This window comes from Callorhinchus milii, unplaced genomic scaffold (assembly GCF_018977255.1).
Source record: "Callorhinchus milii isolate IMCB2004 unplaced genomic scaffold, IMCB_Cmil_1.0 Scaffold6, whole genome shotgun sequence".
NCBI lineage: Eukaryota > Metazoa > Chordata > Chondrichthyes > Chimaeriformes > Callorhinchidae > Callorhinchus > Callorhinchus milii.
The window spans coordinates 19,652,427-19,679,197 of NW_024704747.1; the positions used below are offsets into that span (position 1 = coordinate 19,652,427).

Sequence of the window (26,771 nt, forward strand, 5' to 3'; positions counted from 1 at the left end):
TTTTAGTGATATGTATCTTCAAAGTTATCTTCATAAAATGTTCAGTAATCAGTAGGTGATACATCTTTTTAATCAATTAGTTGAATTCTACAACACATGGAGTATTAGAATTAGATCTTTCATTCGCTGTGTTTTGTGTTCTTGTTTCATTGACTCGGATTCTCATACAATACAACAAAAAATTACATTTGTATAATTCCTTTCATGTCTGGAGGACCATTCTCATTCTTGTCCGTATCACTGCAGAGCAGTTTGACTTTGTTGCTTATCTTTCACTGTGATGATCTATACAGCTTCACTGCACTTTCCTGGTTACGCTCCCCTTATGACTTCTCTTCTTACCCCTAAACTGTCATATTCCTTAGGGTTCAACCCTGAATCTTCTTTTTCCTCATCCATCTGCGTCCCATTGGTGAAATCATTCATAGACATGGTGTTCACTTCAGTATGTATGTAGATGACATCCAACCCAAATTTGACGTTTTTTGGCTCTATACCAAATGTGAGAATTATGATTATATGACAATACTTTAGCTAAACCTGAGGCAAGTCAAAGGAAGTGCTGTTCTTGGATTTCATCAGGCCTAAACCCTATATCTTTCTTATGATTGTTTGACTAATTCAGCAACTTCCTGAAATAGCTCATTCTCCAAGAGAAAAATGGATGCAAAACATTAAGTGCACATCCCAGCACTTGGCAAAGGTCAAATCATCAAACAATTCTCAGGATTTATCTATACAGTTAATATTTCTGATGGCTAATGAGTAAGTTTAACAGGTCTCCAAAAGCTCTTCAAGTAAAAAAATGTTCATGACTGAAGGATAGATGAATAAGATTGATAAAGGGCCATGTAGCATTAATATGAAGTAAATAGTTCAGAAGCTTTGGCAAAAGATGTTGTCCACAGATCCATTCGGTGCATTTGGTTGGTTATGGAATCCAATGGTTTACTTGAGTTTTCCAGTAATGTTATAAATTGGTCAGAAAAACACTCCCATTCATTATTTCCGATCATTTCAGTTTCCCTTGAAAATGTTCTAATCAGTATTAGTCTTTGACAATTCTTAAAGTTAGATTTAAGGTTGATCAAAGTGAGGCCAGAAAACATTTCTTCAAACACCGGTTTGTGAGATTGTGGAATGCATGGTGTCAAAAAGATCCCAGGTGCTGACTCAATTGTGTGTAGTTTCAAAATAAAATAACTGTTCATAAGCCTCCATTTTGGTGATATTTTTAAGCATTTTATATAACTTTAAAATTTCGGAACAGAGAAACTTCCAGACAGTTTCTGCCTTTGGTTTGTGAATAGAATATTTCCTGTTTAATTCCTCACCACTTGGATTCCAATTTGAGCTCAGAAGCTCTATGTTCTATCCAGAAGAGTAAGATCATAGAACTTCAGTGTAATCAATCAAGCTTGATTCTTTGCCTTATTAATGGTAATTTGGCGGTGAATTTGACAGCTCTTGTCCAGCGGAGACACCCTATATGTTAGGGCCAAAGGATACATCTGCACCTCACAGATATACTTTATTTATAATTCCTTGGAACGTAAACATTTGAATAAAAACACTGTGATTTGAATGTATTTTGTTTCAATTTGAGCTTTTTAGTCCGAATACTCAACAGGCAGAATTAGCCAAAGATGGCGTATACTGATAAGCACAGTGAGAATTAATCACTGTATAGCGCATGGATTTTACACATTTTGAAATCTATATCTATAAATAAGAGCAACTGAACAATGTAATTGGTTAGATAGTCAGGTAACTACTTTTTCTGCTTTTTTAACATTGGAATTTTTATTTTTCACATGAACTAGATTTGTGCACTGCAGTATTGGTGTGTGAAAGAGCAGAAACTCGATGTATAAAACCAGGAGATATTCAATCACCCAAACCAGTTATGAGAATGTGGCACAGACGTCAAACGATGCAGAATCAATTGAGTTGTTTAAAGAGTAAATGAATAACTTCTTCAGTGTTTTTAATTAACTTTTTTTTAAAGTTAATAAAATTTACTTTTTCAGATGATTTTACCCAAAAATATACAGTCAATTCACTTTACAGTCTATGCTGTGAAGCGCTTTGAGACATCTGGAAGACGTGAAAAGTGCTAAATCAAATGCAAGGATTATTATTATTATTATTATGTAATGATGAGGAGAAAGGCTGACTTTGGGAATTTAAAGATAAACCATAACCGTAAAAATTGGTGGAGCAGACTGAATAGGATACTGGTTTAAGTTACCAGACCTAAAAAATTCCTGAAGATAGTAAGTCAGTTTACATTATGCGTTTAATGTAATTGTCCTTGGTAGAATTTGCATCAATCTGATCAGTAATTGAGTGTAAAGTTATTCATAGGACACACAACTATGTTCTTCATGGGACACGCAACTATGGACGTCCTCCCGACGTGAAAAGCGCTATATCAAATGCAAGGATTATTATTATTATTATTAAAACATGGAATATTAGAAGGAAGCTGGAACACAACAGTTATACAGTTTACATGGAATACCAGACAATGTCGCTTGTATCCAAATGTTTTATTCATGTTTAGTGGCGTTTCATGAAGGCAAATACAATTCTTCAAGAACTATTTAGAAGAAATCCCTCATACGTCTGAAAGATCCAATAGTTGAGCTGGAAGAGCCCCAGTCGCTGAATCGCCTGTACTCTCCAGGTCTCATGAAATACTGGCGGCCTCTGTAGTTGGGCTGATCATACATGATCCAGTAGCCATCCATCACGTTGCAGGAGTGGATGTCACGGTAGCGGAAACGGTCATAGACGGATGGGCAGTCATCCATGAATTCCATCATCTGTCCTCCAAAGTCAGGTCTCTCATACACCCTCATTCTGTAGGAGCCACCTCTGTACTGCAATATAGAAACACAACATTTGTGATGCAGCTGTGAATATATGCACATTAGTATAGAGACCTGAAAGGCAGGATGTGATCACAATGATGATCAAGTCTTTATGTGATAAAGCAACATATTTCCAGTGAGATTGAACCTGCCCTCAGTAATAATCTTGCCAAGAAGTGCAAATAGAATGTAACAGTTTTTCCATTACCTAAATTGCCTTTTGAGGTGAAAGTTGAGTAAGACATCAAATCAAGTGGGAATAACCAAACAAAAGGGAACATCAGGATCTATAACATAAACACTGAGAGCTGATATATAATGAATTCATGGAACAAAACACTCTAAATTGTTTAACCAAATAAATCAGGCTTATAAATGACTTTGCAACTGTGACTTACGTATGGGTATGTACGGCATGATCTGATGCTGTCATTGTAGCCCATCCAGCGCTGGTAGTCAGGATACTCTCCCCTGGTCAGAACGTACTGGTATCCCCTGTAATTGGGTCTCTCATACAGAACCCAGAAGTCACTCTCAACGCGGATGGAGTTACAGCGGCTGAAGTAAGACTGCAGGTCGGCAGAGTCAGAGCTGCACTCATAGTGCCGTCCCTGGAAGTTCCTGTCCTCGTAAAAGATGATCTGAAAAAAGACACAAGTTCAGTCAGTAATTTATCACATTCAGAGATCTGTGCTGTGAACTGTAAATACAATGTGAGAAATAAAGTTTGGCCTTACCTTTCCCATTTTGAGCTCAAAGTTAACTCAGCAACTGAGTGGATGTGCCATTGCTTCCCACAGCCTGGTATTTATACACTGGACAGAGAGGACACAGCGAGGAATACTTTTGTTATTCTAATGACTTGGGGCTGATCATCAGCAGAAAACGTTACAGAACAAAAACCCCCATTGCAGAAAGACACCTGTATTCATATTGACAACATGACCATCCATCCTTTTCATTTTGCTTTCACATCATTTACATTGTTCTATGACAACATACAACCTTGCGCTAAATTTTACAACTGTTTGCCATTTGTTAAACCTCGTTTTACTAATGATATGAACAAACATGATCAGCATACAATATTCATCAAATTAAAAAGTGATCAGTAGCTGATATGGATTTGTGAAATTTCCTTAAGTATTTCTGCAACAGATGGAATATCAGAATTAGATGTTTCATGTTCTGTGTCTTCTGTGGGCTTCGTAGCTCTACAACAGATATAAGGAATATTATTATATTATGTTTGCTTCAATTAAACTTAAGGTAAGTAAAGGGAGTGCTGCGCATGGAATTCATCAGGCCACAACCCTACATCTGACACATTTTGGATCAATTCAGCAAGTTAGTGAAATAGCTAATCTCTCTGAGTGAAAAATGGATACAAAGCATCAAGATGGAGTTCACAGCGTTTGTCAAAGGTTAAATCAGTCACACACCAGGAATGGTCAAGATTTGTCCTTAGAGGTAATATCTGTGATGGTTAATGGGCGCATTTAACTTGTCTACAAACGTCTTTACAGGAAAATAAAGGTCATTCCTGAATGATACAGCAATATGACTACTTAAAGGCCATGTAACGTAATGTGAAGGAAATGGTGAAGGAGCTGTAGATTTGTCCACAAATCCAAATGATGCATTTGGATGGTTATGGAATCCAATCCTTGAATTCCCTAGTAATGTTATAAATGTATTCATTATTTCATATGTTCCAGTTACTTTTCTAAAAGTTCACCTTGAATTGATCTCAGTCTAAGATAACTCGTGAAATAATCTTAAATTAGATTGAAAGCTCTGAAAAGTGAGTCCAGAAACATTTCATTACATTTTGTTGTGTGATCTTGAGAAATACACGGCCTCAAAAGGTCATGTTATTGTGTAAAGTCATGTCTACAATCGATTCCAACCTTCCTTGCCCCCAAAATGGACAAAAGAGAATAGTTTTTTGGATATCCTGTTAATTGTACATACCACAAAAGATTGATCAAACACAATCGAACATCTTTCTCCCCAATTTCCATCTTCTCAATCCTTACATCGATATTCTGAGCAGTATAAAGGTGTCCCTTATTCATATTAAGAAAAATTGCTAGAATGAATGATTGTATACATATATATTTTGTATATTACAGCATCATAAATATGAGCAGCTGAACAATTGTAATAAGATGAATACACACTGAGCTTTCTCTATTGTTTTACTATTAAAATTTAAATTTCTGACTTGAAACGGATATGACAGATTCTAGTTTACTACAGAATTGGTAACTGAAAGTGCACAGATATTGCATGTTGGAGTCCCATCAGCATAGTGATTAGCACGCTCAAGTCGCAAGCGAGAGGACCTGGGTATGAAGCCCAGGCAGCGTGAAATCTTGGGCAAGTTTCCTTACTCCACATATCCCTGTTTATCTAGCAGTAAATCAGAACTCGTTTATGGTCAAATGGCGGATTGCTTTCTGAGGATAATAATCCTCCTCCCAAATATATTAAAAATAATATGGTAGTCACTCCATGACATGTTTGTGGGATATTGTTCTATGGTAATAGTATTATTAATGGTAATTTGACAGTGTATTTGGCAGTTCTTATCCAGCGGAGATACACTATGTGTTACAGCCAAACGATTCGTTTGACCATCACGGATATACTTTATTTATAATTCCATGGGTCATAAACTTTTGAATGAATACACTGTGATTTGAATGTGTTTCATTTCAATTTGTGCTATTTGGTCCTAATACCAACACTCAACTGGTAGAACTAGCCAAAGATGGCTTATACTAACAAGCATAGTGAGAATTAATGACTGTGTAGTGCATGGATTTTGCACATTATGAAATCTATATCTATAAATAAGAGTAACTGAACAATGTAATTGGTTAGATAGTCAGGTAACTACTTTATCTGCTTTTTTCACAATGGAATTTCTATTTTTCTCATCAACTAGATGTGACAGATTTTTGTGCACTGCATTATTGGTGTGTGAAAGAGCAGAAACACAATGTATATAACCAGGAGATATTCCTTCACACAAGAATGTGGCACAGACGTCAAAAAATGAAGAATTATTTGAGTTGTTAAAACAGTAGATGATTAACTTCTTGAGATGTAAGGGAATAAATGATGACGAAAAAGGCAGACTTTGGCTTAAAGACTTAAAGATAAACCATAATCGTAAAAATTGGTGGAGCAGACTGAACAGGAAAGTGGCTTCAGTTGCCAGACATGAAAATTTCTTGAAGATAGTAAGTCAGTTTACATTGAACATTGAAAGTAATTGTCCTTGGTAGGATTTGTATCCATCTGATCAGTAATTCATTGTAAAGGTATTCATGGGATATGTAACTATGTTAAAACATGGAATATTAGAAGAAAGCTGGAACACAACAGTTATAAAGTTTACATGGAATCCCAGACAACGTCGCTTGTATCCAAATGTTTTATTCATGTTTAGCGCTGTTTCATGAAGCCAAATACAATTCTTCAAGAACAATTTAGAAGAAATCCCTCATACGTCTGAAAGATCCAATAGTTGAGCTGGAAGAGCCCCAGTCGCTGAATCGCCTGTACTCTCCAGGTCTCATGAAATACTGGCGGCCTCTGTAGTTGGGCTGATCATACATGATCCAGTAGCCATCCATAACGTTGCAGGAGTGGATGTCACGGTAGCGGAAGCGGTCATAAACGGATGGGCAATCATCCATGAATTCCATCATCTGTCCTCCAAAGTCAGGTCTCTCGTACACCCTCATTCTGTAGGCGCCACCTCTGTACTGGAATATAGAAACACAACATTTGTGATGCAGCTGTGAATATATGCACATTAATTTAGAGACCTGAGAGGTGGAATGTGATCACAATAATGATCAGCTTTTTATGTGATAAAGCAACATATTTCCAGTGAGATTGAACCTGCCCTCAGTAATAATCTTGCCAGGACGTGCAAATAGAATGTAACCGTTTTTGCATTTCCTAAATTGGCTTTTGAGGTGAAAGTTGAGTAAGACATCAAATCAAGTGGGAATAACCAATTAAAAGGGAAAATCAGGATCTATAACATAAACACTGAGAGCTGATATATAATGAATTCATGGAACAGAACACTCTAAATTCTTTGAGCAAATAAATCAGGCTTATAAATGACTTTGCAACTGTGACTTACGTATGGGTAGGTACGGCATGATCTGATGCTGTCATTGAAGCCCATCCAGTGCTGGTAGTCAGGATACTCTCCCCTGGTCAGAACGTACTGGTATCCCCTGTAATTGGGTCTCTCGTACAGAACCCAGTAGTCACTCTCGACACGGATGGAGTTACAGCGGCTGAAGTAAGACTGCAGGTCGTCAGAGTCAGAGCTGCACTCATAGTGCCGTCCCTGGAAGTTCCTGTCCTCGTAAAAGATGATCTGAAAAAAGCCACATGTTCAGTCAGTAATTTATCACATTCAGAGATCTGTGCTTTGAACTGTAAATACAACGTGAGAAATAAAGTTTGGCCTTACCTTTCCCATTTTGAGCTCACAGTTAACTCAGCAACTGAGTGGATGTGCCATTGCTTCCCACAGCCTGGTATTTATACACTGGACAGAGAGGACACTGTGAGGAATACTTTTGTTATTCTAATGACTTGGGTCTGATCATCAGCAGAAAAAGTTACAGAACAAAACCCCCCATCGCAGAAAGACACCTGTATTCATATTGACAGCATGACCATCCATCCTTTTCATTTTGCTTTCACATCATTTACATTGTTCTGTGACAACATACAACTTTGAGCTAAATTTTACAACTGTTTGTCATTTGTTGTAATTTGTTTTTCTAATGACATAAACAAAAATGATCAGCATACAACATTCATCAAGTTAAAAAGTGATCAGTAGCTGATATGGATTTGTGAAATTTCCTTAAGTATTTCTGTAGATGGAATATCATAATCAGATGTTTCATGTTCTGTGTCTTTTCTGTGCTTTGTAGCTCTACAACAGATATAAAGAATATTATTATTTTATGTTTGCTTCAATTAAATTTCAGGTAAGAAAAGGAAGTGCTGTGCATGGAATTCATCAGGCCGCAATCTCACATATCACACACTTCGAATCAATTCAGCAAGTTCCTGAAATAGCTAATCTCTCTGAGTGAAAAATGGATACAAAGCATCAAGATGGAGTTCACAGCGTTTGTCAAAGGTTAAATCAGTCACACACCAGGAATGGTCAAGATTTGTCCATAGAGGTAATATCTGTGATGGTTAATGGGCGCATTTAACTTGTCTACAAACGTCTTTACAGGAAAATAAAGGTCATTCCTGAATGATACAGCAATATGACTGCTTCAAGGCCATGTAATATTAAAGTGAAGGAAATGGTTCAGAAGCTGTAAATTTGTCCACAAATCCAATCGATACATTTGGATGGTTATGGAATCCAATGGTTCAGTTGAATTCTCTAGTAATGTAATAAATGTATTCATTATTTCATATGTTCCAATTACTTTTCTAAAAGTTCCCCATGAATTGTTCTCAGTCTACGATAACTCGTGAAATTATCTTAAATTGGATTGAAAGTTCTGATAATTGAGTCCAAAAACATTTCTTCACACATTGGTGTGTGATCTTGAGAAATACATGGCCTCAAAAACGTCATGTTATTGTGTAAAGACATGTCACATCCATTCCAATCTCCATTGCCCCCAAGCCATGGCAAACGAAAATAGTTTTTTGGATATCCTGTTAATTGTACATACCACAAAAGATTGATACATTGTACATACCACACATTCGAACATCTTTCTTCCCAAATTTAATCTTCTCAATCCTCACATTAATATTAATCATAATAATAATAATCCTTGCATTTCATATAGCGCTTTACATGTCTTCTAGACGTCTCAAAGCGCTTCACAGAATAGACTGTAAAGTGAATTGACTGTATTTTTTTTGTGTGGGCGCAATGCGGCAGCCAATATTCAACTGACTGAACAGTACAAAGGTGTCTCTTACTCATATCAATAAACATGGCTAGAATTAATGATAGTATACATATGTATTTGGTATATTACAACATCATAAGTGTGAGCAGCTGAACATTTGTAATGATAAGATGAATACAAAGATACTTTTCTCTATTCTTTTACGATTAGAACTTACATTTTTCACTTGAAAAGGATATGAATGATTTTAGTTCACTGCAGAATTGGTGTCTGAAAGAGCACAGATATTGCACATTGCAGTCCCATTAACATAGCGATTAGCACGCTCGACTCCCAAGCGAGAGGACTTGGGTATGAGGCCCGGGCAGTGTGAAATCTTGGGCAAGTTTCCTTACTCCACATATCCCTGTTTATCTAGCAGTAAATCAGAACTCGTTTATGGTCAAATGGCGGATTGCTTTCCGAGGATAATAATCCTCCTCCCAAATATATTAACAATAATATGGTCAGTCACTCCATGACATGTTTGTGGGATATTGTTGTATGGTAATGGTATTATTAATGGTAATTTGACAGTGTATTTGGCAGTTCTTATCCAGCGGAGATACACTATGTGTCAGGGCCAAACAATACGTTTGACCCTCACAGATATACTTTATTTATAATTCCATGGGTCATAAACTTTTGAATGAATACACTGTGATTTGAATGTGTTTCATTTCAATTTGTGCTATTTGTTCCTAATACCAACACTCAACTGGTAGAACTAGCCAAAGATGGCTTATACTAACAAGCATAGTGAGAATTAATGACTGTGTAGTGCATGGATTTTGCACATTATGAAATCTATATCTATAAATAAGAGTAACTGAACAATGTAATTGGTTAGATAGTCAGGTAACTACTTTATCTGCTTTTTTCACAATGGAATTTCTATTTTTCTCATCAACTAGATGTGACAGATTTTTGTGCACTGCATTATTGGTGTGTGAAAGAGCAGAAACACAATGTATATAACCAGGAGATATTCCTTCACACAAGAATGTGGCACAGACGTCAAAAAATGAAGAATTATTTGAGTTGTTAAAACAGTAGATGATTAACTTCTTGAGATGTAAGGGAATAAATGATGACGAAAAAGGCAGACTTTGGCTTAAAGACTTAAAGATAAACCATAATCGTAAAAATTGGTGGAGCAGACTGAACAGGAAAGTAGCTTCAGTTGCCAGACATGAAAATTTCTTGAAGATAGTAAGTCAGTTTACATTGAACATTGAAAGTAATTGTCCTTGGTAGGATTTGTATCCATCTGATCAGTAATTCATTGTAAAGGTATTCATGGGATATGTAACTATGTTAAAACATGGAATATTAGAAGAAAGCTGGAACACAACAGTTATAAAGTTTACATGGAATCCCAGACAACGTCGCTTGTATCCAAATGTTTTATTCATGTTTAGCGCTGTTTCATGAAGCCAAATACAATTCTTCAAGAACAATTTAGAAGAAATCCCTCATACGTCTGAAAGATCCAATAGTTGAGCTGGAAGAGCCCCAGTCGCTGAATCGCCTGTACTCTCCAGGTCTCATGAAATACTGGCGGCCTCTGTAGTTGGGCTGATCATACATGATCCAGTAGCCATCCATAACGTTGCAGGAGTGGATGTCACGGTAGCGGAAACGGTCATAAACGGATGGGCAATCATCCATGAATTCCATCATCTGTCCTCCAAAGTCAGGTCTCTCGTACACCCTCATTCTGTAGGAGCCACCTCTGTACTGCAATATAGAAACACAACATTTGTGATGCAGCTGTGAATATATGCACATTAATTTAGAGACCTGAGAGGTGGAATGTGATCACAATAATGATCAGCTTTTTATGTGATAAAGCAACATATTTCCAGTGAGATTGAACCTGCCCTCAGTAATAATCTTGCCAGGACGTGCAAATAGAATGTAACCGTTTTTGCATTTCCTAAATTGGCTTTTGAGGTGAAAGTTGAGTAAGACATCAAATCAAGTGGGAATAACCAATTAAAAGGGAAAATCAGGATCTATAACATAAACACTGAGAGCTGATATATAATGAATTCATGGAACAGAACACTCTAAATTCTTTGAGCAAATAAATCAGGCTTATAAATGACTTTGCAACTGTGACTTACGTATGGGTAGGTACGGCATGATCTGATGCTGTCATTGAAGCCCATCCAGTGCTGGTAGTCAGGATACTCTCCCCTGGTCAGAACGTACTGGTATCCCCTGTAATTGGGTCTCTCGTACAGAACCCAGTAGTCACTCTCGACACGGATGGAGTTACAGCGGCTGAAGTAAGACTGCAGGTCGTCAGAGTCAGAGCTGCACTCATAGTGCCGTCCCTGGAAGTTCCTGTCCTCGTAAAAGATGATCTGAAAAAAGCCACATGTTCAGTCAGTAATTTATCACATTCAGAGATCTGTGCTTTGAACTGTAAATACAACGTGAGAAATAAAGTTTGGCCTTACCTTTCCCATTTTGAGCTCACAGTTAACTCAGCAACTGAGTGGATGTGCCATTGCTTCCCACAGCCTGGTATTTATACACTGGACAGAGAGGACACTGTGAGGAATACTTTTGTTATTCTAATGACTTGGGTCTGATCATCAGCAGAAAAAGTTACAGAACAAAACCCCCCATCGCAGAAAGACACCTGTATTCATATTGACAGCATGACCATCCATCCTTTTCATTTTGCTTTCACATCATTTACATTGTTCTGTGACAACATACAACTTTGAGCTAAATTTTACAACTGTTTGTCATTTGTTGTAATTTGTTTTTCTAATGACATAAACAAAAATGATCAGCATACAACATTCATCAAGTTAAAAAGTGATCAGTAGCTGATATGGATTTGTGAAATTTCCTTAAGTATTTCTGTAGATGGAATATCATAATCAGATGTTTCATGTTCTGTGTCTTTTCTGTGCTTTGTAGCTCTACAACAGATATAAAGAATATTATTATTTTATGTTTGTTTCAATTAAATTTCAGGTAAGAAAAGGAAGTGCTGTGCATGGAATTCATCAGGCCGCAATCTCACATATCACACACTTCGAATCAATTCAGCAAGTTCCTGAAATAGCTAATCTCTCTGAGTGAAAAATGGATACAAAGCATCAAGATGGAGTTCACAGCGTTTGTCAAAGGTTAAATCAGTCACTCACCAGGCATGGTCAAGATTTGTCCATGGAGGTAATATCTGTGATGGTTAATGGGCGCATTTAACTTGTCTACAAATGTCTTTACAGGAAAATAAAGGTCATTCCTGAATGATTCAGCAATATGATTGCTTCAAGGCCATGTAATATTAATGTGAAGGAAATGGTTCAGAAGCTGTAAATTTGTCCACAAATCCAATTGATACATTTGGATGGTTATGGAATCCAATGGTTCAGTTGAATTCTCTAGTAATGTAATAAATGTATTCATTATTTCATATGTTCCAGTTACTTTTCTAAAAGTTCCCCATGAATTGTTCTCAGTCTACGATAACTCGTGAAATTATCTTAAATTGGATTGAAAGTTCTGAAAAGTGAGTCCAGAAGCATTTCTTCACACATTGGTGTGTGATCTTGAGAAATACATGGCCTCAAAAACGTCATGTTATTGTGTAAAGACATGTCACATCCATTCCAATCTTCCTTGCCCCCAAGCCATGGCTAACGAAAATAGTTTTTTTGGATATCCTGTTAATTGTACATACCACAAAAGATTGATACATTGTACATACCACACATTCGAACATCTTTCTCCCTAGATTTAATCTTCTCAATCCTTACATCAATATTAACAATAATAATAATCCTTGCATTTCATATAGCGCTTTACATGTCTTCTAGACATCTCAAAGCGCTTCTCAGAATAGACTGTAAAGTGAATTGACTGTATTTTTTTTGTGCGGGCGAAATGAGCAGCCAATATTCAGCTGACTGAGCAGTACAAAGGTGTCTCTTATTCATATCAATAAACATGGCTAGAATTAATGATAGTATAGATATGTATTTTGTATATTACAATATCATAAGTATGAGCAGCTGAACAATTGTAATGATAAGATGAATGCAGAGCTAGTTTTCTCTATTCTTTTACGATTAGAACTTACATTTTTCACTTCAAAAGGTTATGAATGATTTTAGTTCACTGCAGAATTGGTGTCTGAAAGAGCACAGATGTTGCATATTGGAGTCCCATTTGCATAGCGATTAGCACGCTCGACTCGCAAGCGAGAGGACTTGGGTATGAGGCCCGGGCAGTGTGAAATCTTGGGCAAGTTTCCTTACTCCACATATCCCTGTTTATCTAGCAGTAAATCAGAACCTGTTTATGGTCAAATAGAGGATTGCTTTCCGAGGGTAATAATCCTCCTCCCAAAATTATTAATAATAATATGGTCAGTCACTCCATGACATGTTTGTGATACATTGTTATAGGCAATTAGCTGCTGTGCTTCATCCACCAAATTCCCGTCAATCCACATTGCAAGATATTCTTTGAACCACTTTGAGATGTCTCGCTGATGTAATAGAGTTCTACATCAAATACTAGGATTATTATTATGATTATTATTATTGTACTGTATTTTCCTAGATGACTATCCAGAAAATATTCCTTCCTACAAATGGTTGTGAGAATGTGAAATATGGTACCACCGGCTAGTCATGCATACAGGATCAATTTTGTTGTGTAAAGGGGAGATGGAAAATTACTTGTGAAGGTGGGGAAATGAAGGTAATGAAGAACAACTAGATTAATGCAATTTAATGATACGCCAACAGCTGAAAAATTGATGGAGCAGCATGTACAAGAAAATGGCTTGAGTTCCCTGTTCTTAAAAAAGGTCTTTAATTAGTCTCTTTGTGTTGTTTACTTAATGTAAACTTAATGTTGTTTATTTACTGTAAACTTAATGTTGTTTACTTAATGTAAAAACTCTTTGGTAGGATCTGTATGTATATGATCATGTGCCAGCCTGGCTCAGTAGCGCTATCACCTCTGAGTTAGAAGGTTATGAGTTTAAGCCCCATTTCGGTTTTTGAATTCACAGTGTAACCTGACGCACCAGTTAAAATCAATCAATATACATGTTTGGGATATTGCCAAGTGTGAATTAGCTGCCACGTTCGGCTGCAAAATACATAGTCATTAGATTTTGCAGTAATATACTGTGAAGTGTTTTGAGGCATCCTGCTTAATTGAAAGATGCAATTTCATATGTAAGGATTATTGTTATTTTTATTATCTGTATAATGTAAAGATGTAAAGGTGCTCTTGGGGACAAATGATGTTGGTAAACAATTAAAGTATTGAAAGAATGCAGAAAAACAATTATTCTGTAATACAGTTTACAAGAAAACTCAAACAATGAAGATAGTAGACAAATGATTTATTTATGTTTCGTCTCATTTGATGAAGACAAATAAAATTCTTCAAGATCAATTCAGCAGAAATCTCTCATACGTCTGAAAGATCCAATAGTTGAGCTGGAAGAGCCCCAGTCGCTGAATCGCCTGTACTCTCCGGGTCTCATGAAGTACTGGCGGCCTCTGTAGTTGGGCTGATCATACATGGTCCAGTAGCCGTCCATCACGTTGCAGGAGTGGATGTCACGGTAGCGAAAACGGTCATAGACAGATGGGCAATCATCCATGAATTCCATCATCTGTCCTCCAAAGTCAGGTCTCTCGTATACCTTCATTCTGTAGGAACCACCTCTGTGCTGGAATATAGAAACACAACATTTGTGATGCAGCTGTGAACATATCCACATTAATATAGAGAATTGAAAGGTAGGAGGTGATCACAATAATGATAGGTTCTAAATTAATTTATTAATCATGAAAACAAAACAGAAATCTAATTCTAGGATTATTCATATAATTTAATGGTATCCTCATATCCCAATTTACATCCTTATCATTCTCCCATTTTTCATTATCCGGTTTCATTCTCATTGTATTTAATAATAATAGTGATATATAATATCAAAACTTCTCAAAGAGAATGTGGAAATTACAATTTCTAGACTCATCCTTCAATTAAAAGGTGACTTGGACATCATATCAAGCATATAATAGCATAAATGTGAAATAGGTTGAATTGATTCCAAAAAGCAAGAGCTGAAATATATCATATTAATAAGGCATAATACGTCTAAATTGATTGAGAAAATAATTCAGGGTTATTAATAACCTCCAAATTGACTTACGTATGGGTAGGTACGGCATGATCTGATATTGTCATTGTAGCCCATCCAGCGCTGGTAGTCAGGATACTCTCCCCTGTTCAGAACGTACTGGTATCCCATGTAATTGGGTTTCTCGTACAGAACCCAGTAGTCACTGTCAACACGGATGGAGTTACAGCGGCTGAAGTAAGACTGCAGGTCGGCACAGTCAGAACTACACTCATAGTGCCGTCCCTGGAAGTTTCTGTCCTCGTAAAAGATGATCTGAAAAAAGACACAAGTTCAGTCAGTAATTTATCACATTCAAAGATCTGTGCTTTGAACTGTAAATACAACTGAGAAATAAAGTTTGGCCTTACCTTTCCCATTTTGAGCTCACAGTTAACTCAGCAACTGAGTGGATGTGCCATTGCTTCCCACAGCCTAGTATTTATACACTGGACAGAGAGGACACTGTGAGGAATACTTTTGTTATTCTAATGACTTGGGGCTGATCATCAGCAGAAAAAGTTACAGAACAAAACCCCCCATTCCAGAGAGACACCTGTATTCATATCTACAGCGGGAACATGCATCCTTTTCATTTCGCTTTCACATCAATTGTATTGTTCTATGACAACAAATATTCTAGTGCTACACTTCCAATTCTGCTGTCTGCTGTTTCACTGTGCTTTCATGATATTTAAACAAGATGATTTTTATTAAATCTTTTAAAATAAGAATATAATCAGCAGCTGATATATGTCTTGTTTAATTACCTTAAGTATTTCTACTACACATGGAGTATCAGAATTAGGTGTTTCATGCGCGGTATGTTTTGTGCTCTTGTTCTCATTGGCTGGCACTCTTGTAGCCTGAGATCACTCTCATTATTGTTGTCTCGATCACTTGAATAATATAAATGAATGTAAAGTAATTTACGGTGTTCAACTTGAAAGCAGCAGTTTGTTTCCAGACACTTTCCTAACTCTGCCCTTTCCTCTCACCTTTTTTTCTGACACAGTCACGATTTATACTGCTTTGCTCCACTTAAAAATTTGCACTTTCTTCATTTCACTCCTTCCTCCTCCCAAAGTCTTCAATCTGCTTCCTCTAACACCCTCTCCTCCTGCCCACACACTCAGGAACAGCGTTCCTTGGGGCTCTATCCTCAGACCTCTCCTTTTTCTCGTCTACGTTCTTCCCTTTGGTTGAGCCATCCACATTTGGTGGCCACTTCCATATGTACAAGGATGACACCAACTCTGCACGTATGCCTCGATTCTGGTCAAGGACATCTGCTGTTCTGACAGACTGCTTGTCAGACATCAAGTCCTGGATAACTTATTCCAATTATACATTGATTTTTTAAAAAATTTGATTCACTATGACTCACTCACTATGTCAAAACAATGTGCAGCAGCAATCAACAAGGGAAACAGGATGCTGGGCCATTTTGCCAAATCTGTTGAGTTTAGATCCTCTCCAGTCTCTCTTTAGGACTTTGTTCTTGGAGTACTGCCTACAGTTCTGGTCTCAGTGACATGAGGCAATCTTTGGAGGCTGTGCAGAGGAAAGCAATGAGATGATTCTCAGTGTTACTGGAATGAGCTAAGAGCAATGATTGCACAAGCTAGGGCTCTTCAATTTTGAAAGGAGACCTCTCCTTTCAATTTTGAAAGGAGACCTTAACGACTTGAATAACATTTTAAATGGGATTGAAAAAGTAAACCGAATAATACTCTAGCATGCAGAGCAAGAGGACATAGATTTTAGTACCGATTGTATTTTAGGCTAGATTTCAAGAAGTATTTATTTACCCAGATGGTAATTAATGACTGGAACAGGTTGTCAGGAAGGTTGTTAGGACACTGAGTTCATTGGAAAAGAGCTTGATATTGTAATGGGGTATGGTTGGGTGGATATTCTGGAGGGCTGAAATCCAAAGGGCCGAAGGGCCTTCTTTATCCAAATTAATCTTGGCACAAAAGATTCTATCCTTTTTGGTGCCATCATTAGCCCTTCACCTCGGGAGCCAATCGTATCAACGTGGTTGGAGTGGGTTGCTCACTGCAACCCACAGAGACTGAATGGAATCTTGCCTTCTTATTCGGCCCTCAAGTCTCCTCTAAAACTTTCATCCGGGCTCTGACCAAGTCTGCTTTCCTCCTTTATTTATCTCTTCTCTGCTCACCAGCATCCTCAGCTACCCATCCACAAGCTCTGGATCATCTAGAACTCTGAGGCACGCATTCTCTCCAACATTCGGCTTCACAAATCCATTCCCCCCTCCCATCCTCGCCTAACTCCACTGGCTCCCATTTCCCCCTAAACCCATTTTCAGATTTTCATCCTAATCCTTCAATGCATCTACAGTTTTGCCCCATCCCATCTCTGCAATCTCTTGCAGCCCTATTTCCCCACCACCTCATCCACGCCCCTAATTATGACCTGCTTCATACCCTTGTTTGCTCCACCCCACCACTGGAGGGTGTGCTTTCAGCTGTTTTTCAGCCACTATCTGTAGCTCTTTTCTAATCACCTTCCCCACTCTACTTCCCTCGTGGTTTTTAAAACTAGTCTTAAAATGTATTTCTACAACTGAGCGTTTGAACCACCTCTCCTTACCCTCCATCTCCCTCCTAGCTCAGGCTCCCACTCCATCATTGTAAAGTTGTTAGAGAATTTCTCCTATGAGAATGGTGCTGTTGACAGTAAATACTTGTGAACCACTTTGTTTAATATGACGTTTAATATGTAGAGGTTGGTATATTAAATGCACACATATAACAGTTATATTAAAATGCTTCATTTGTACCTGAGACAACTCAAAGAAAGTGCTGTTCTCAGATTTCATCAGGTCTCCATTCAGTATCTTGTACATTTTTGATCAATTCATCAAATCCCTGGAATAGCTCAGATGCAAAGCATTAAATTACAGATCTCACCAATTGTCGAAAGTCAAATGAGTCAAGTAACTGGAATGGTCGAGATTTGTCAATAAAGGTAATATATGCTGAATCAATTGTATTTAGTTTAAAAGAGAAATACCTGTAATTACTCAAAAGTCACCATTTATGGTTATCATAGGGTGCTGTAGCTTTCTTTAGTCATTTGCGCTTTCATCTCAGGAATAGAAGGTTGTGGATTCAAGTCCCAATCTTGGCTGACACTCAAATGCAGTGATAGTGAGGGTTGCATTGACATACTATGGTAACTTAAATTCTTGATGTGAAGCAGCTATGTCAGATTCTGATTTACTGCAGTATTGGTCTCTGAAGGAGCAGAGACACTGTATGCATCAGAGATGAATAACAAGAAAACATTATTGGTAACTATTCGGGAAATAAGGGAATAAAGGAATATGGAGAAAAAGCACAAGTAATGGGATTTGAAGATATGCCATGATCTTAAAAACTAGTGGCGTAGGTTGAACACCAACAACACTTTAATTTGTAGTTCTGAAATATCCTTGCACGGTTTCCATTATTTCTAATAATAATAATCATAATAATCCTATCATTTGATATTTTGCCTGATCACATTGTTGAAACATCTCAATGCTCCTCACAGGATTTTAAAGTGCAATCACTCTATCTTTGGAGGCAAATTATAATAATAATAATAATATTCCTTACATTTGATATAGTGCTTTTCACGTCTTCTATACGTCTCAAAGTGCTTCACAGAATATACTGTAAAGTGAATTATTTGCCTTTTGGTAGGATTTATACAAACACAAAAAAAACTGCGGGTATCTGATCAAAAATTCAATTGAAAGGTGTTCATGAGGACATGTGACTTTGGTAAAATATTATGAATTGGAAGAATGATGAAATTACTCTGTTATACAGTTTACATGAAAACTCAAACTCAAACAATGAAGGTAGTAATAAGGTCAAATATTTTATTCATTTTTTGTCTCATTTGATGAAGACAAATCAAATTCTTCAAGAGCAATTCAGCTGAAATCCCTCACACGTCTGAAAGATCCAATAGTTGAGCTGGAAGAGCCCCAGTCGCTGAATCGCCTGCACTCTCCGGGTCTCATGAAGTACTGGCGGCCTCTGTAGTTGGGCTGCTCATACATGGTCCAGTAGCCGTCCATTACGTTGCAGGAGTGGATGTCACGGTAGCGGAAACGGTCATAGATGAATGGGCAATCATCCATGAATTCCATCATCTGTCCTCCAAAGTCAGGTCTCTCGTACACCCTCATTCTGTAGGTGCCACCTCTGTACTACAATATAGAAACACAACATTTGTGATGAAGTTGTGAACATATCCACATTAATACAATCATAATAATCCTTGCATTTGATATTGCACCTTATCACATTGTCGAGACATTCCAAAGCACTTCATAAGATATACTGTCAAGTGGATTGACTGTATTTTGTGGGCGAACGAAATATAGAGAACTGAAAGGTAGCAGGTAATTCAACAATTGTTGGAAATAAATTTTCTTCCATTTGTGACTTGGAGGTGATTTTATCCCAGCAGGGTGGGGAGGTTAGATCTGTCAGTAATGGTTATTGCAGAACGATGGCCAGGCTTGAGAATTTCACCTTCTCTCCATCACTGACACGAGCATCAACCACTATTGGTCACGGAAGGGTGAATAACCAAGGGCAGGTCAATGATTTTGTCCTTTGCCACTTAATTTTTCTCTGGTATTAGAGTTGAATAATTGCGCAATTAATAATCCAGCACATTCTGTGATAAAGCAGCACATTTCCAATGAAATTGAACCTGCCACTAAAGTGTTATCATGGACATGAAGCTTTCAAATTCTAAAGTTCTCAGTTGTTTCACACAAATATTTTGTTTCATAAGAACATAAGAATTAGGAGCAGGAGTAGGCTATTCGGCCCCTCGAGCCTGCCCCGCCATTCAATAAGATCATGGCTGATCTATTCAACTCCACCTACCCCCCACCCCCTCCGCCTTATCCCCATATCCCTTAATCCCTTTATCTACAAGAAATCTATCTACCTCAGTCTTGAATATGTTCAAGGACTGAGCATCTACAACCCTTTGGGATAGAGAATTCCATAAATTCACTACCCTCTGAGTGAAGAAGTTTTTCCTCAACTCAGTGCGAAAGTGCTTACTCCTAATTGTAAGACTGTGACCCCTGGTTATAGTTTCTCCAACCAGGGGAAAAAGTCTCCCACTATCTATTCTGTTGTGCCCGTTTATAATCTTATAGATTTCTGTAAGATCACCTCTCATTCTTCTATATTCTAGAGAATATAGGCCTAAATTGCTCAACCTATCCTCATAACTCATCCCCCTCATCCCAGGTACCAACCTAGTGAATCTACGTTGTATCCCCTCCAAGGTGAGTACATCCTTTCTTAAATAAGGAGACCAAAACTGCACACAATACTCTAGGTGAGGTCTCACCATGGCCCTATACAGTTGCAGCAAGATTTCGCTACTCTTATATTCTAACCCTTTTGTAACAAATGCCAACACACCGTTAGCCTTCCTAATTGCTTGCTGTACCTGCAAACTAACTTTTTGTGACTGGTGTACAAGGACACCCAAGTCCCTCTGAACGCTAACACTATCTAGTCTCTCCCCTTCTAAAAAATAATCTGCTCTACTGTTTTTGCCATCTAGATGGATGACTTCACACTTCCCTACATTATACTTCATCTGCTACCTATTTGCCCACTCACCTAACCTATCTATATCTCGTTGCATTTTTTTAATGTCATCCTCGGTGTTTACTCTCCCCCCGCGAATTTGGATGTATTAAGTTTGATGTCCTCATCTAGATCGTTGATGTAGATTGTAAATAGTTGAGGCCCAAGCATTGATTCTTGTGGCACTCCACTACTCACATCCTGCCAATCTGAGAAGGACCTGTTTATCCCCACTCTTTGTTTTCTTCCCGTTAGCCATTCTTCAATCCTGATAATATATTCCCTTTAATTCCACGGGCCCCAATCTTGTGGATCAACCTTTTATGTGGCACCTTATCGAATGCCTTTTGGAAATCTAAATACACTACATCCACTGATTCCCCCTTATCTAATCTAGCCCCTTGGTTCATCTCTGTTTCTGGTAAACTTCTTGTGTCTTCTAACTTGAAGACAGAAGCAAAGTATTTATTTAGGGACTCTGCCATATCCTTATCCCCTATTACAATTCCTCCTGTCTCTGCCTGTAATGGACCCACATTTACTTTTGCTAGCCTATTTCTCTTAATGTATTTATAAAAACTCTTACAATCTGTCTTAATGCTCCTAGCCAGCTTGCCCTCATAATCCATTTTCTCACTCTTAATGAGCTTTTTGGTTTTACTTTGTTGGTCCCTAAAACACTCCCAGTCCTCAGGTTTGCTACCCTTTTTGTCAGTTTTATTGGCCTTTTCTTTTAGTTTTATACTTTCTCTAATTGCTCTAGTTAGCCACGGATGACCTGCTTTCCCTGTGGTACTCTTATTCCTCAAGGGAATATGTGACCGCTGAGAATTATGCACTATATCTTTAAACTTTTTCCATTGTTGGTTTATTGTCAGATCCATTAATCTAATTCCCCAGTCTAATTTTAGCTAATTCTTCCCTCATACCTGCAATGTTAGCTTTATTTAAATTTAAGACCCTTGCTTCGGATTTGACTACAACGCTCTCTAACTTAATATTAAATTCTATCATGTTGTGATCACTCTGCCCTATATATATATATTACCAACTAGCCCTGTTTCAATCACAAAATATACAGTCAATTCACTTTACAGTATATTCTGCGAAGCACCTTAAGATGTCTCAAAGTATTAAATGTAAGGATTATTATTACCCTGTTTCATTCTGATGCTAGATAACAGTAATGATATATAATAACAACAAAACAGCAAAAGTTACATTTTCTAAACTTTCGAGATAAAAGGTGAGTTAGACATCAAATCAAGTGAGAATAAGAGTATCTAACCATGAGAGTTCAATGTATGCCACCAACACATGGATATTCCCATCTTTAGAATGGAATGCACATTGTCCCCAGAGGGTGCACACTGCTTACCTCCTTCTGGAGAGTATTCAGCACAGGCTGACAAGACCCGAGGCTTGGGTATCCATTACTGTAGCATTGCCCAGAGTTATTTGATGCTGCTGAAGTTGACCAATGCTCAGTAATGGTGTGTATAAGATGCAAGATTTCTAATTGTATTCCTTAGTAAGTAATTGAAATCAAATAAATAGATTTCCTTCCAGTAACCAGAAGTGAATCACCTTTTGGCTGTTTGTGGAACATTGCCATGCTTAAATTGGTTGCTGCATTCACCTACAAATATATTTCACAGTAATTTCTGTGAAGTACTTTGAGATATTTTGACCCTGTGATAAGACGCTATAATAAATGCAATTAGAAATATTATTATTATCATTATTTGCCATGGTATTTTTAAAATATCTCAATCCCTTGTTCAGTAAAATTATAGGCTAGGAATTACTGGCAGACTGTAGTTTCCGATGAAACTTTGAAAAGTGTTGTGATGAGTTTAACTGTGATTATTATATAGGATCTGTTTAGACAGAAGAGTTAGAGACTGAAGACAACTGCATTCCAGTGCTGTTTACGTTTATTAGCTATTTGGAATTATTACAATTTTCCCCTGATTTTCACAAAGATTTAAAACTCTGTGATACGCTTGAAAGCACCAACAGTTGCATTGAAAGCACCCCAGTCACTGAATCGTTTGTACTCTCCAGGTCTCAGGAAATACTGTTGACCTCTGTAGTTGGGCTGTTCATAGAAGGCCCAGTTTTCTTCCATCACGTTGCAGGAGTGGATGTCACGGAAGTGGAAATGGTCACAGACGGATGGGCAGTCATCCTTGAATTCCATCATCTGTCCTCCAAAGTCAGGTCTCGTACACCTTCATTCTGTAGGAGTCACCTCGAGTCTGAAATATTGCAGCTTACGTAAGAGTATTTCAGAGCACAAATCTCGTACCCATTGTTGACGTCATTGTTATTGATCATATAAAACAGTGTTGTGAGCATTTTATAATCCATGCTGTGTACCTAGTTGCAGTTTTAAAGTGCCCACAGAATATTTTGTCTATAAATAATAATAATCCTTGCATTTGCGCTTTTCACATTTCTAGACGTCTCAAGGTGCTTCACAGAATATACTGTAAAGTGAATTGATTGTATATTTGTGGGCGAAACGCGGCAGCCAATTGCACACAGCAGTGTCCCACAAACTGTTGTGGATTGAAAATAACCAATTTATTATTGTTTTTGTTTTTTGGAGGTATTATTATTACCTGCGGAGTCCTTACTGAGTGATATGATAAATTCCCTGGGCCAAGCTCAAAGTATAATTGGTTTCTCAGTAACACAGTAGGCAACATAATACGTAGTAAGGTGATAAGAACTTGTTAAACCAACAGATATAAACCTGAAATAGGGACACTCAATGATAATGTGCCCATGTAATTGACCCAGTGAAGCAAGAGATAAGATTATTCACAAACTGATGTCAATGTGGTGCAATTGGTGGAACTGGTCACACACTTCACGGTTGTTTATGGGACATTGGCTGCCGTGTTTGCCCACAAAAAAAACTTTACAGTTTATCTCCACAAGATGATAAGGCACCATATCAAATGCAAAGATTATTATTCATCATAATGTATACATGATTGGATTATTGTCTAGAGTGGCTTTCGCTCTGTTTAATTAATTCAAATAAAATTTAATTTTAATTAATTAACAATTCCATTTGGACTATGAAGGTTCAGGATAAACTGATGGTACACTGGATTCAACTTACAGTTCTATATGTACGACAAGAACTGATTGTGTCATTGAATCCCATCTAGCGCTGATATTTGGAATATTCTCCCTTGGTCAGAATGTACTGGTACCCCAAGTAACTGGGTTTCTCGTATATGACCCAGAATCCACTCTCAATGTGGTTGGAGTTGCAGCTCTTGAAGAAAGATTGTAGGTCATCACAGTCACTACTACATTCGTAGTGATGACCCTGAAAGCTTCTCTCCTCGTAAAAAAATATCTGGTGGAGGAAAAACAGCATATTGAATAATTAAACTGCTCTGAACAAAATAGGTGAAATTGGAAAGTGTTACAAATAGAATTGTTCATTCATTTCATGGCTGTTCAAGAATGACTCCTCAGCCCATTTGATCTCATCCTTCCAGAATACTCACCCTACTGTTTTACCATCACACCATCGAACTGTTTCTTAAATGAGTCCAGTGTCCTGGCCTCAACCACCCTCCCTGATAGCCTGTTTCAGTTGTTAAGAAAAACTTTCCGGTGTCTGTCCTGATTTTGCTCTTTGCAATTCTAGACCTATCTTCTCATTTATTGTCTTGTTACATTCTAAAATATTTTCTGAGTATACTTTCTCAAACTTTTAATCACTGCTATAAGGTCCTCTCTAAGGTGCCTTCTCTCAAGCCTTGTTTGCCTAATTGCTGCTCATAACTCAGCGGACATTGCAGTGTGCAGCGTGCAGTGTGCAAATTGACTACAGCATTTACCTACAAATACTCAGTTATTCCATTTTATAGTAAATCCTATGAAGCACTTTGAGACATCCTCCCAACTCTACGAAATTCAACAATAGCAACAACAACTGACATTTATATAGCGCCCTTCACGTGGGGTAGCGTCCTGGAGCATTTCAAGGATCATGTTATCATTATAATAAAATTTCGCCTGTAAAAACTTACCTTTACCATTTTGAACTCCCCACCTAAAAAGCAGTTGACTGGATGTGGGATAGTTTGCTCTTTATTTATAGACTTATCTGAGCCAGCACTTCTGAATACAACTTTTGTTTCATTTGAGTACTGAGGGTTAGATATCAACAAAAGGATTGTGTGATGTGTATTGCATTCCCTGCCAAACAGTGCTGTGTTTCACCAATACATGAATGATTATTTATGTTCTCTTGTTACATTATGTCAATTCAACTGTACAAAGCAATACAATTAGTTGCTTCTCGAATAATCTGGATATACTATTACATGCTGTTGTGTAGTCTATTAACTCTGTACACAGAACAAATTGAAATTGAGGTTTCTCATCATACCTCAAGCGCAGAGATAAAATGTGCAATAATTTTGGTACCAGTGACCAGGTAAATGGAATCTGATATTTTTCAGTTAAAATGTTCTTCCTTGTAAGAGGGTAAACACCTTTTGCAACTCTGCCAGTAATGTTGACTCAATATAAGATGCATCACGTAACAGGCAACCTGTTTACATACCTTGCTTCAAATTAAGGTCATTCACATAATAATAATCCTTGAATTTGATATGACACCTTATCATTTTGTCGAAACAACAACTTGCATTTGTATTGTGCCCTTCATGGGGGTAGTGTCTCATAGCACTTAGATGACTAAAAGCACCTCACAGGATTTAATAATAATGATAATAATCCTTGCATTTGATATAGTGTCTTCGGGACATCCCAAAGTGCTTCATAGTGGTGGAATTTACTGTAAAGTTTAGTGACTGTGGCGTTGCAGTTGTAGGCTAAACATGGTAGACAGTTGGCACACAGCCATATCCCACAAATAGTCATGAAGCGAATGACTATTTTTATCTGGAGGATTGTTGATCAGGGAGAAATTTCCTTCTCTATTTAAACAGTGCCACGCGATCTTTAACATGATAATAATATAATACTTGCATTTGATATAACACCTTATCATCCTTCCAAAACCAAAAACAATAATAAATTGGTCATTTTCAATCTACGACTGTTTGTGGGACATTGCTGTGCGCAATTGGCTGCCGCGTTTGCCCACAAATATATACAGTCAATTCACTTTACAGTGTGTTCTGTGAAGCGCTTTGGGATGTCCTCCCGACGTGAAAAGCGCTATATCAAATGCAAGGATTATTATTATCATGTCGTAATCGACTAACAACCAGGTCCCTACTTACTGCTAGGTAAACAGAGGCGTGTGGAATAAGGAAACTTGCCCAACACTTCGGTCTGCCAGGAATTGAACCCAGGTCTCTCGCTCGCAAGGCTCTAAGCACTGAGCTCTAAGTACTCTAACCACTAAGCTACATCCACATAAAGAGGCAGACAGGATCTTTGCCAAACATATCCAGAGGAGTCACCTCTAACAATTTCCCCCAGCATTGCATTGGAGCACCAGCTTTGCCTATGAGATCACAGCACCAAACATTCTCTGACATCACCACAAATTTCAGACCCACAGCTGCAGTAAGTTAAATATTGTTCACTAGCAGTTTATCTTGTGAGCTCCTGCTCCAAATGACTAATCTGATAGAAATAGACTTGATAGAAAAAAAAGGTGATGCCTTTAAAATATTTTAGAAATGAAATCCAGTGGTGCTCCTACCAACCCACTTCTCAGCTCTATGGTGATGAACCTTGGGAGGTGAGATGGGAGTAAGAAACTACTGTATCTGTCTGGAAAGGCTGGACTGAAATAGTTTGTGGAACACTCTCTATAGTATTCTACTGTGAGTTACAGAATCTGTGCATCACGCAACTACAGAGAAACACGAAACTGCAATCCAATATATCACCAGAAGAGGAGAGACAAATTATAACAATAATAGCAATAACGAACCTTTCATTTGATTTAGCACGTCACGCTGGGATTCTCAAAGTGATTCACAGGATATACTATCAAGTGTAAAGGCTGTGTTTTTTGTAGGTGAATTCAGTACACGAACCTCATGATCACAAGATCGCAAGATTGGCTTCGATAAAGATGCCCCTT

At 37.7% G+C, this 26,771-nt stretch overlaps 4 protein-coding genes and 1 pseudogene across 10 annotated transcripts; all 5 read right to left on the reverse strand.

Moving 5' to 3' along the window:
- Positions 1-2,606: 2,606 nt before the first annotated feature.
- LOC103182959 (gamma-crystallin S-1-like) lies at positions 2,607-3,622 on the reverse strand. 3 transcript variants are annotated; one of them, XM_007900159.1, is made up of 3 exons: positions 3,614-3,622; positions 3,275-3,517; positions 2,607-2,885 (listed from the first exon to the last, which is right to left on the reverse strand). In XM_007900159.1, the coding sequence occupies exons 1-3, from the start codon at positions 3,620-3,622 to the stop codon at positions 2,607-2,609; spliced, it is 531 nt and encodes a 176-aa protein (XP_007898350.1). The 3 variants fall into 3 exon arrangements, with proteins under 3 accessions (XP_007898350.1, XP_042192214.1, XP_042192212.1); XM_042336280.1 differs by having other exon boundaries at positions 2,607-2,878; positions 3,271-3,517; XM_042336278.1 differs by having other exon boundaries at positions 2,607-2,878; positions 3,265-3,517.
- A 2,754-nt stretch (positions 3,623-6,376) lies between these two features.
- Positions 6,377-7,443, reverse strand: LOC121849395 (gamma-crystallin S-1-like). Of its 2 annotated transcripts, none has more exons than XM_042336283.1 (3): positions 7,384-7,443; positions 7,045-7,287; positions 6,377-6,655 (listed from the first exon to the last, which is right to left on the reverse strand). In XM_042336283.1, the coding sequence occupies exons 1-3, from the start codon at positions 7,390-7,392 to the stop codon at positions 6,377-6,379; spliced, it is 531 nt and encodes a 176-aa protein (XP_042192217.1). In that variant the 5' UTR covers positions 7,393-7,443. The 2 variants fall into 2 exon arrangements, with proteins under 2 accessions (XP_042192217.1, XP_042192216.1); XM_042336282.1 differs by having other exon boundaries at positions 6,377-6,648; positions 7,035-7,287.
- A 2,866-nt stretch (positions 7,444-10,309) lies between these two features.
- On the reverse strand, positions 10,310-11,376 carry LOC121849399 (gamma-crystallin S-1-like). Of its 3 annotated transcripts, none has more exons than XM_042336322.1 (3): positions 11,317-11,376; positions 10,978-11,220; positions 10,310-10,588 (listed from the first exon to the last, which is right to left on the reverse strand). In XM_042336322.1, the coding sequence occupies exons 1-3, from the start codon at positions 11,323-11,325 to the stop codon at positions 10,310-10,312; spliced, it is 531 nt and encodes a 176-aa protein (XP_042192256.1). In that variant the 5' UTR covers positions 11,326-11,376. The 3 variants fall into 3 exon arrangements, with proteins under 3 accessions (XP_042192256.1, XP_042192257.1, XP_042192255.1); XM_042336323.1 differs by having other exon boundaries at positions 10,310-10,581; positions 10,974-11,220; XM_042336321.1 differs by having other exon boundaries at positions 10,310-10,581; positions 10,968-11,220.
- Positions 11,377-14,291: 2,915 nt separating this feature from the next.
- Positions 14,292-15,406, reverse strand: LOC103182960 (gamma-crystallin S-1-like). 2 transcript variants are annotated; one of them, XM_007900160.2, is made up of 3 exons: positions 15,398-15,406; positions 15,060-15,302; positions 14,292-14,570 (listed from the first exon to the last, which is right to left on the reverse strand). In XM_007900160.2, exons 1-3 carry the CDS (start codon positions 15,404-15,406, stop codon positions 14,292-14,294), a joined length of 531 nt encoding a protein of 176 aa, XP_007898351.1. The 2 variants fall into 2 exon arrangements, with proteins under 2 accessions (XP_007898351.1, XP_042192258.1); XM_042336324.1 differs by having other exon boundaries at positions 14,292-14,563; positions 15,056-15,302.
- A 3,572-nt stretch (positions 15,407-18,978) lies between these two features.
- Positions 18,979-24,071, reverse strand: LOC103182961 (annotated as a pseudogene).
- Between the last annotated feature and the right edge of the window lie 2,700 nt (positions 24,072-26,771).

Bases quoted from the DNA above. Each gene is read 5' to 3' on its own strand.
- LOC103182959 (XM_042336278.1), bottom strand. The intron at 2,879-3,264 runs GTTGCAAAGTCA...TGCAGTACAGAG, and splicing joins ATACCCATACGTAAGTCACA to GTGGCTCCTACAGAATGAGG.
- LOC121849395 (XM_042336282.1), bottom strand. The intron at 6,649-7,034 runs GTTGCAAAGTCA...TCCAGTACAGAG, and splicing joins CTACCCATACGTAAGTCACA to GTGGCGCCTACAGAATGAGG.
- LOC121849399 (XM_042336321.1), bottom strand. The intron at 10,582-10,967 runs GTTGCAAAGTCA...TGCAGTACAGAG, and splicing joins CTACCCATACGTAAGTCACA to GTGGCTCCTACAGAATGAGG.
- LOC103182960 (XM_007900160.2), bottom strand. The intron at 14,571-15,059 runs GTAAGTCAATTT...TCTATATTCCAG, and splicing joins CATGCCGTACCTACCCATAC to CACAGAGGTGGTTCCTACAG.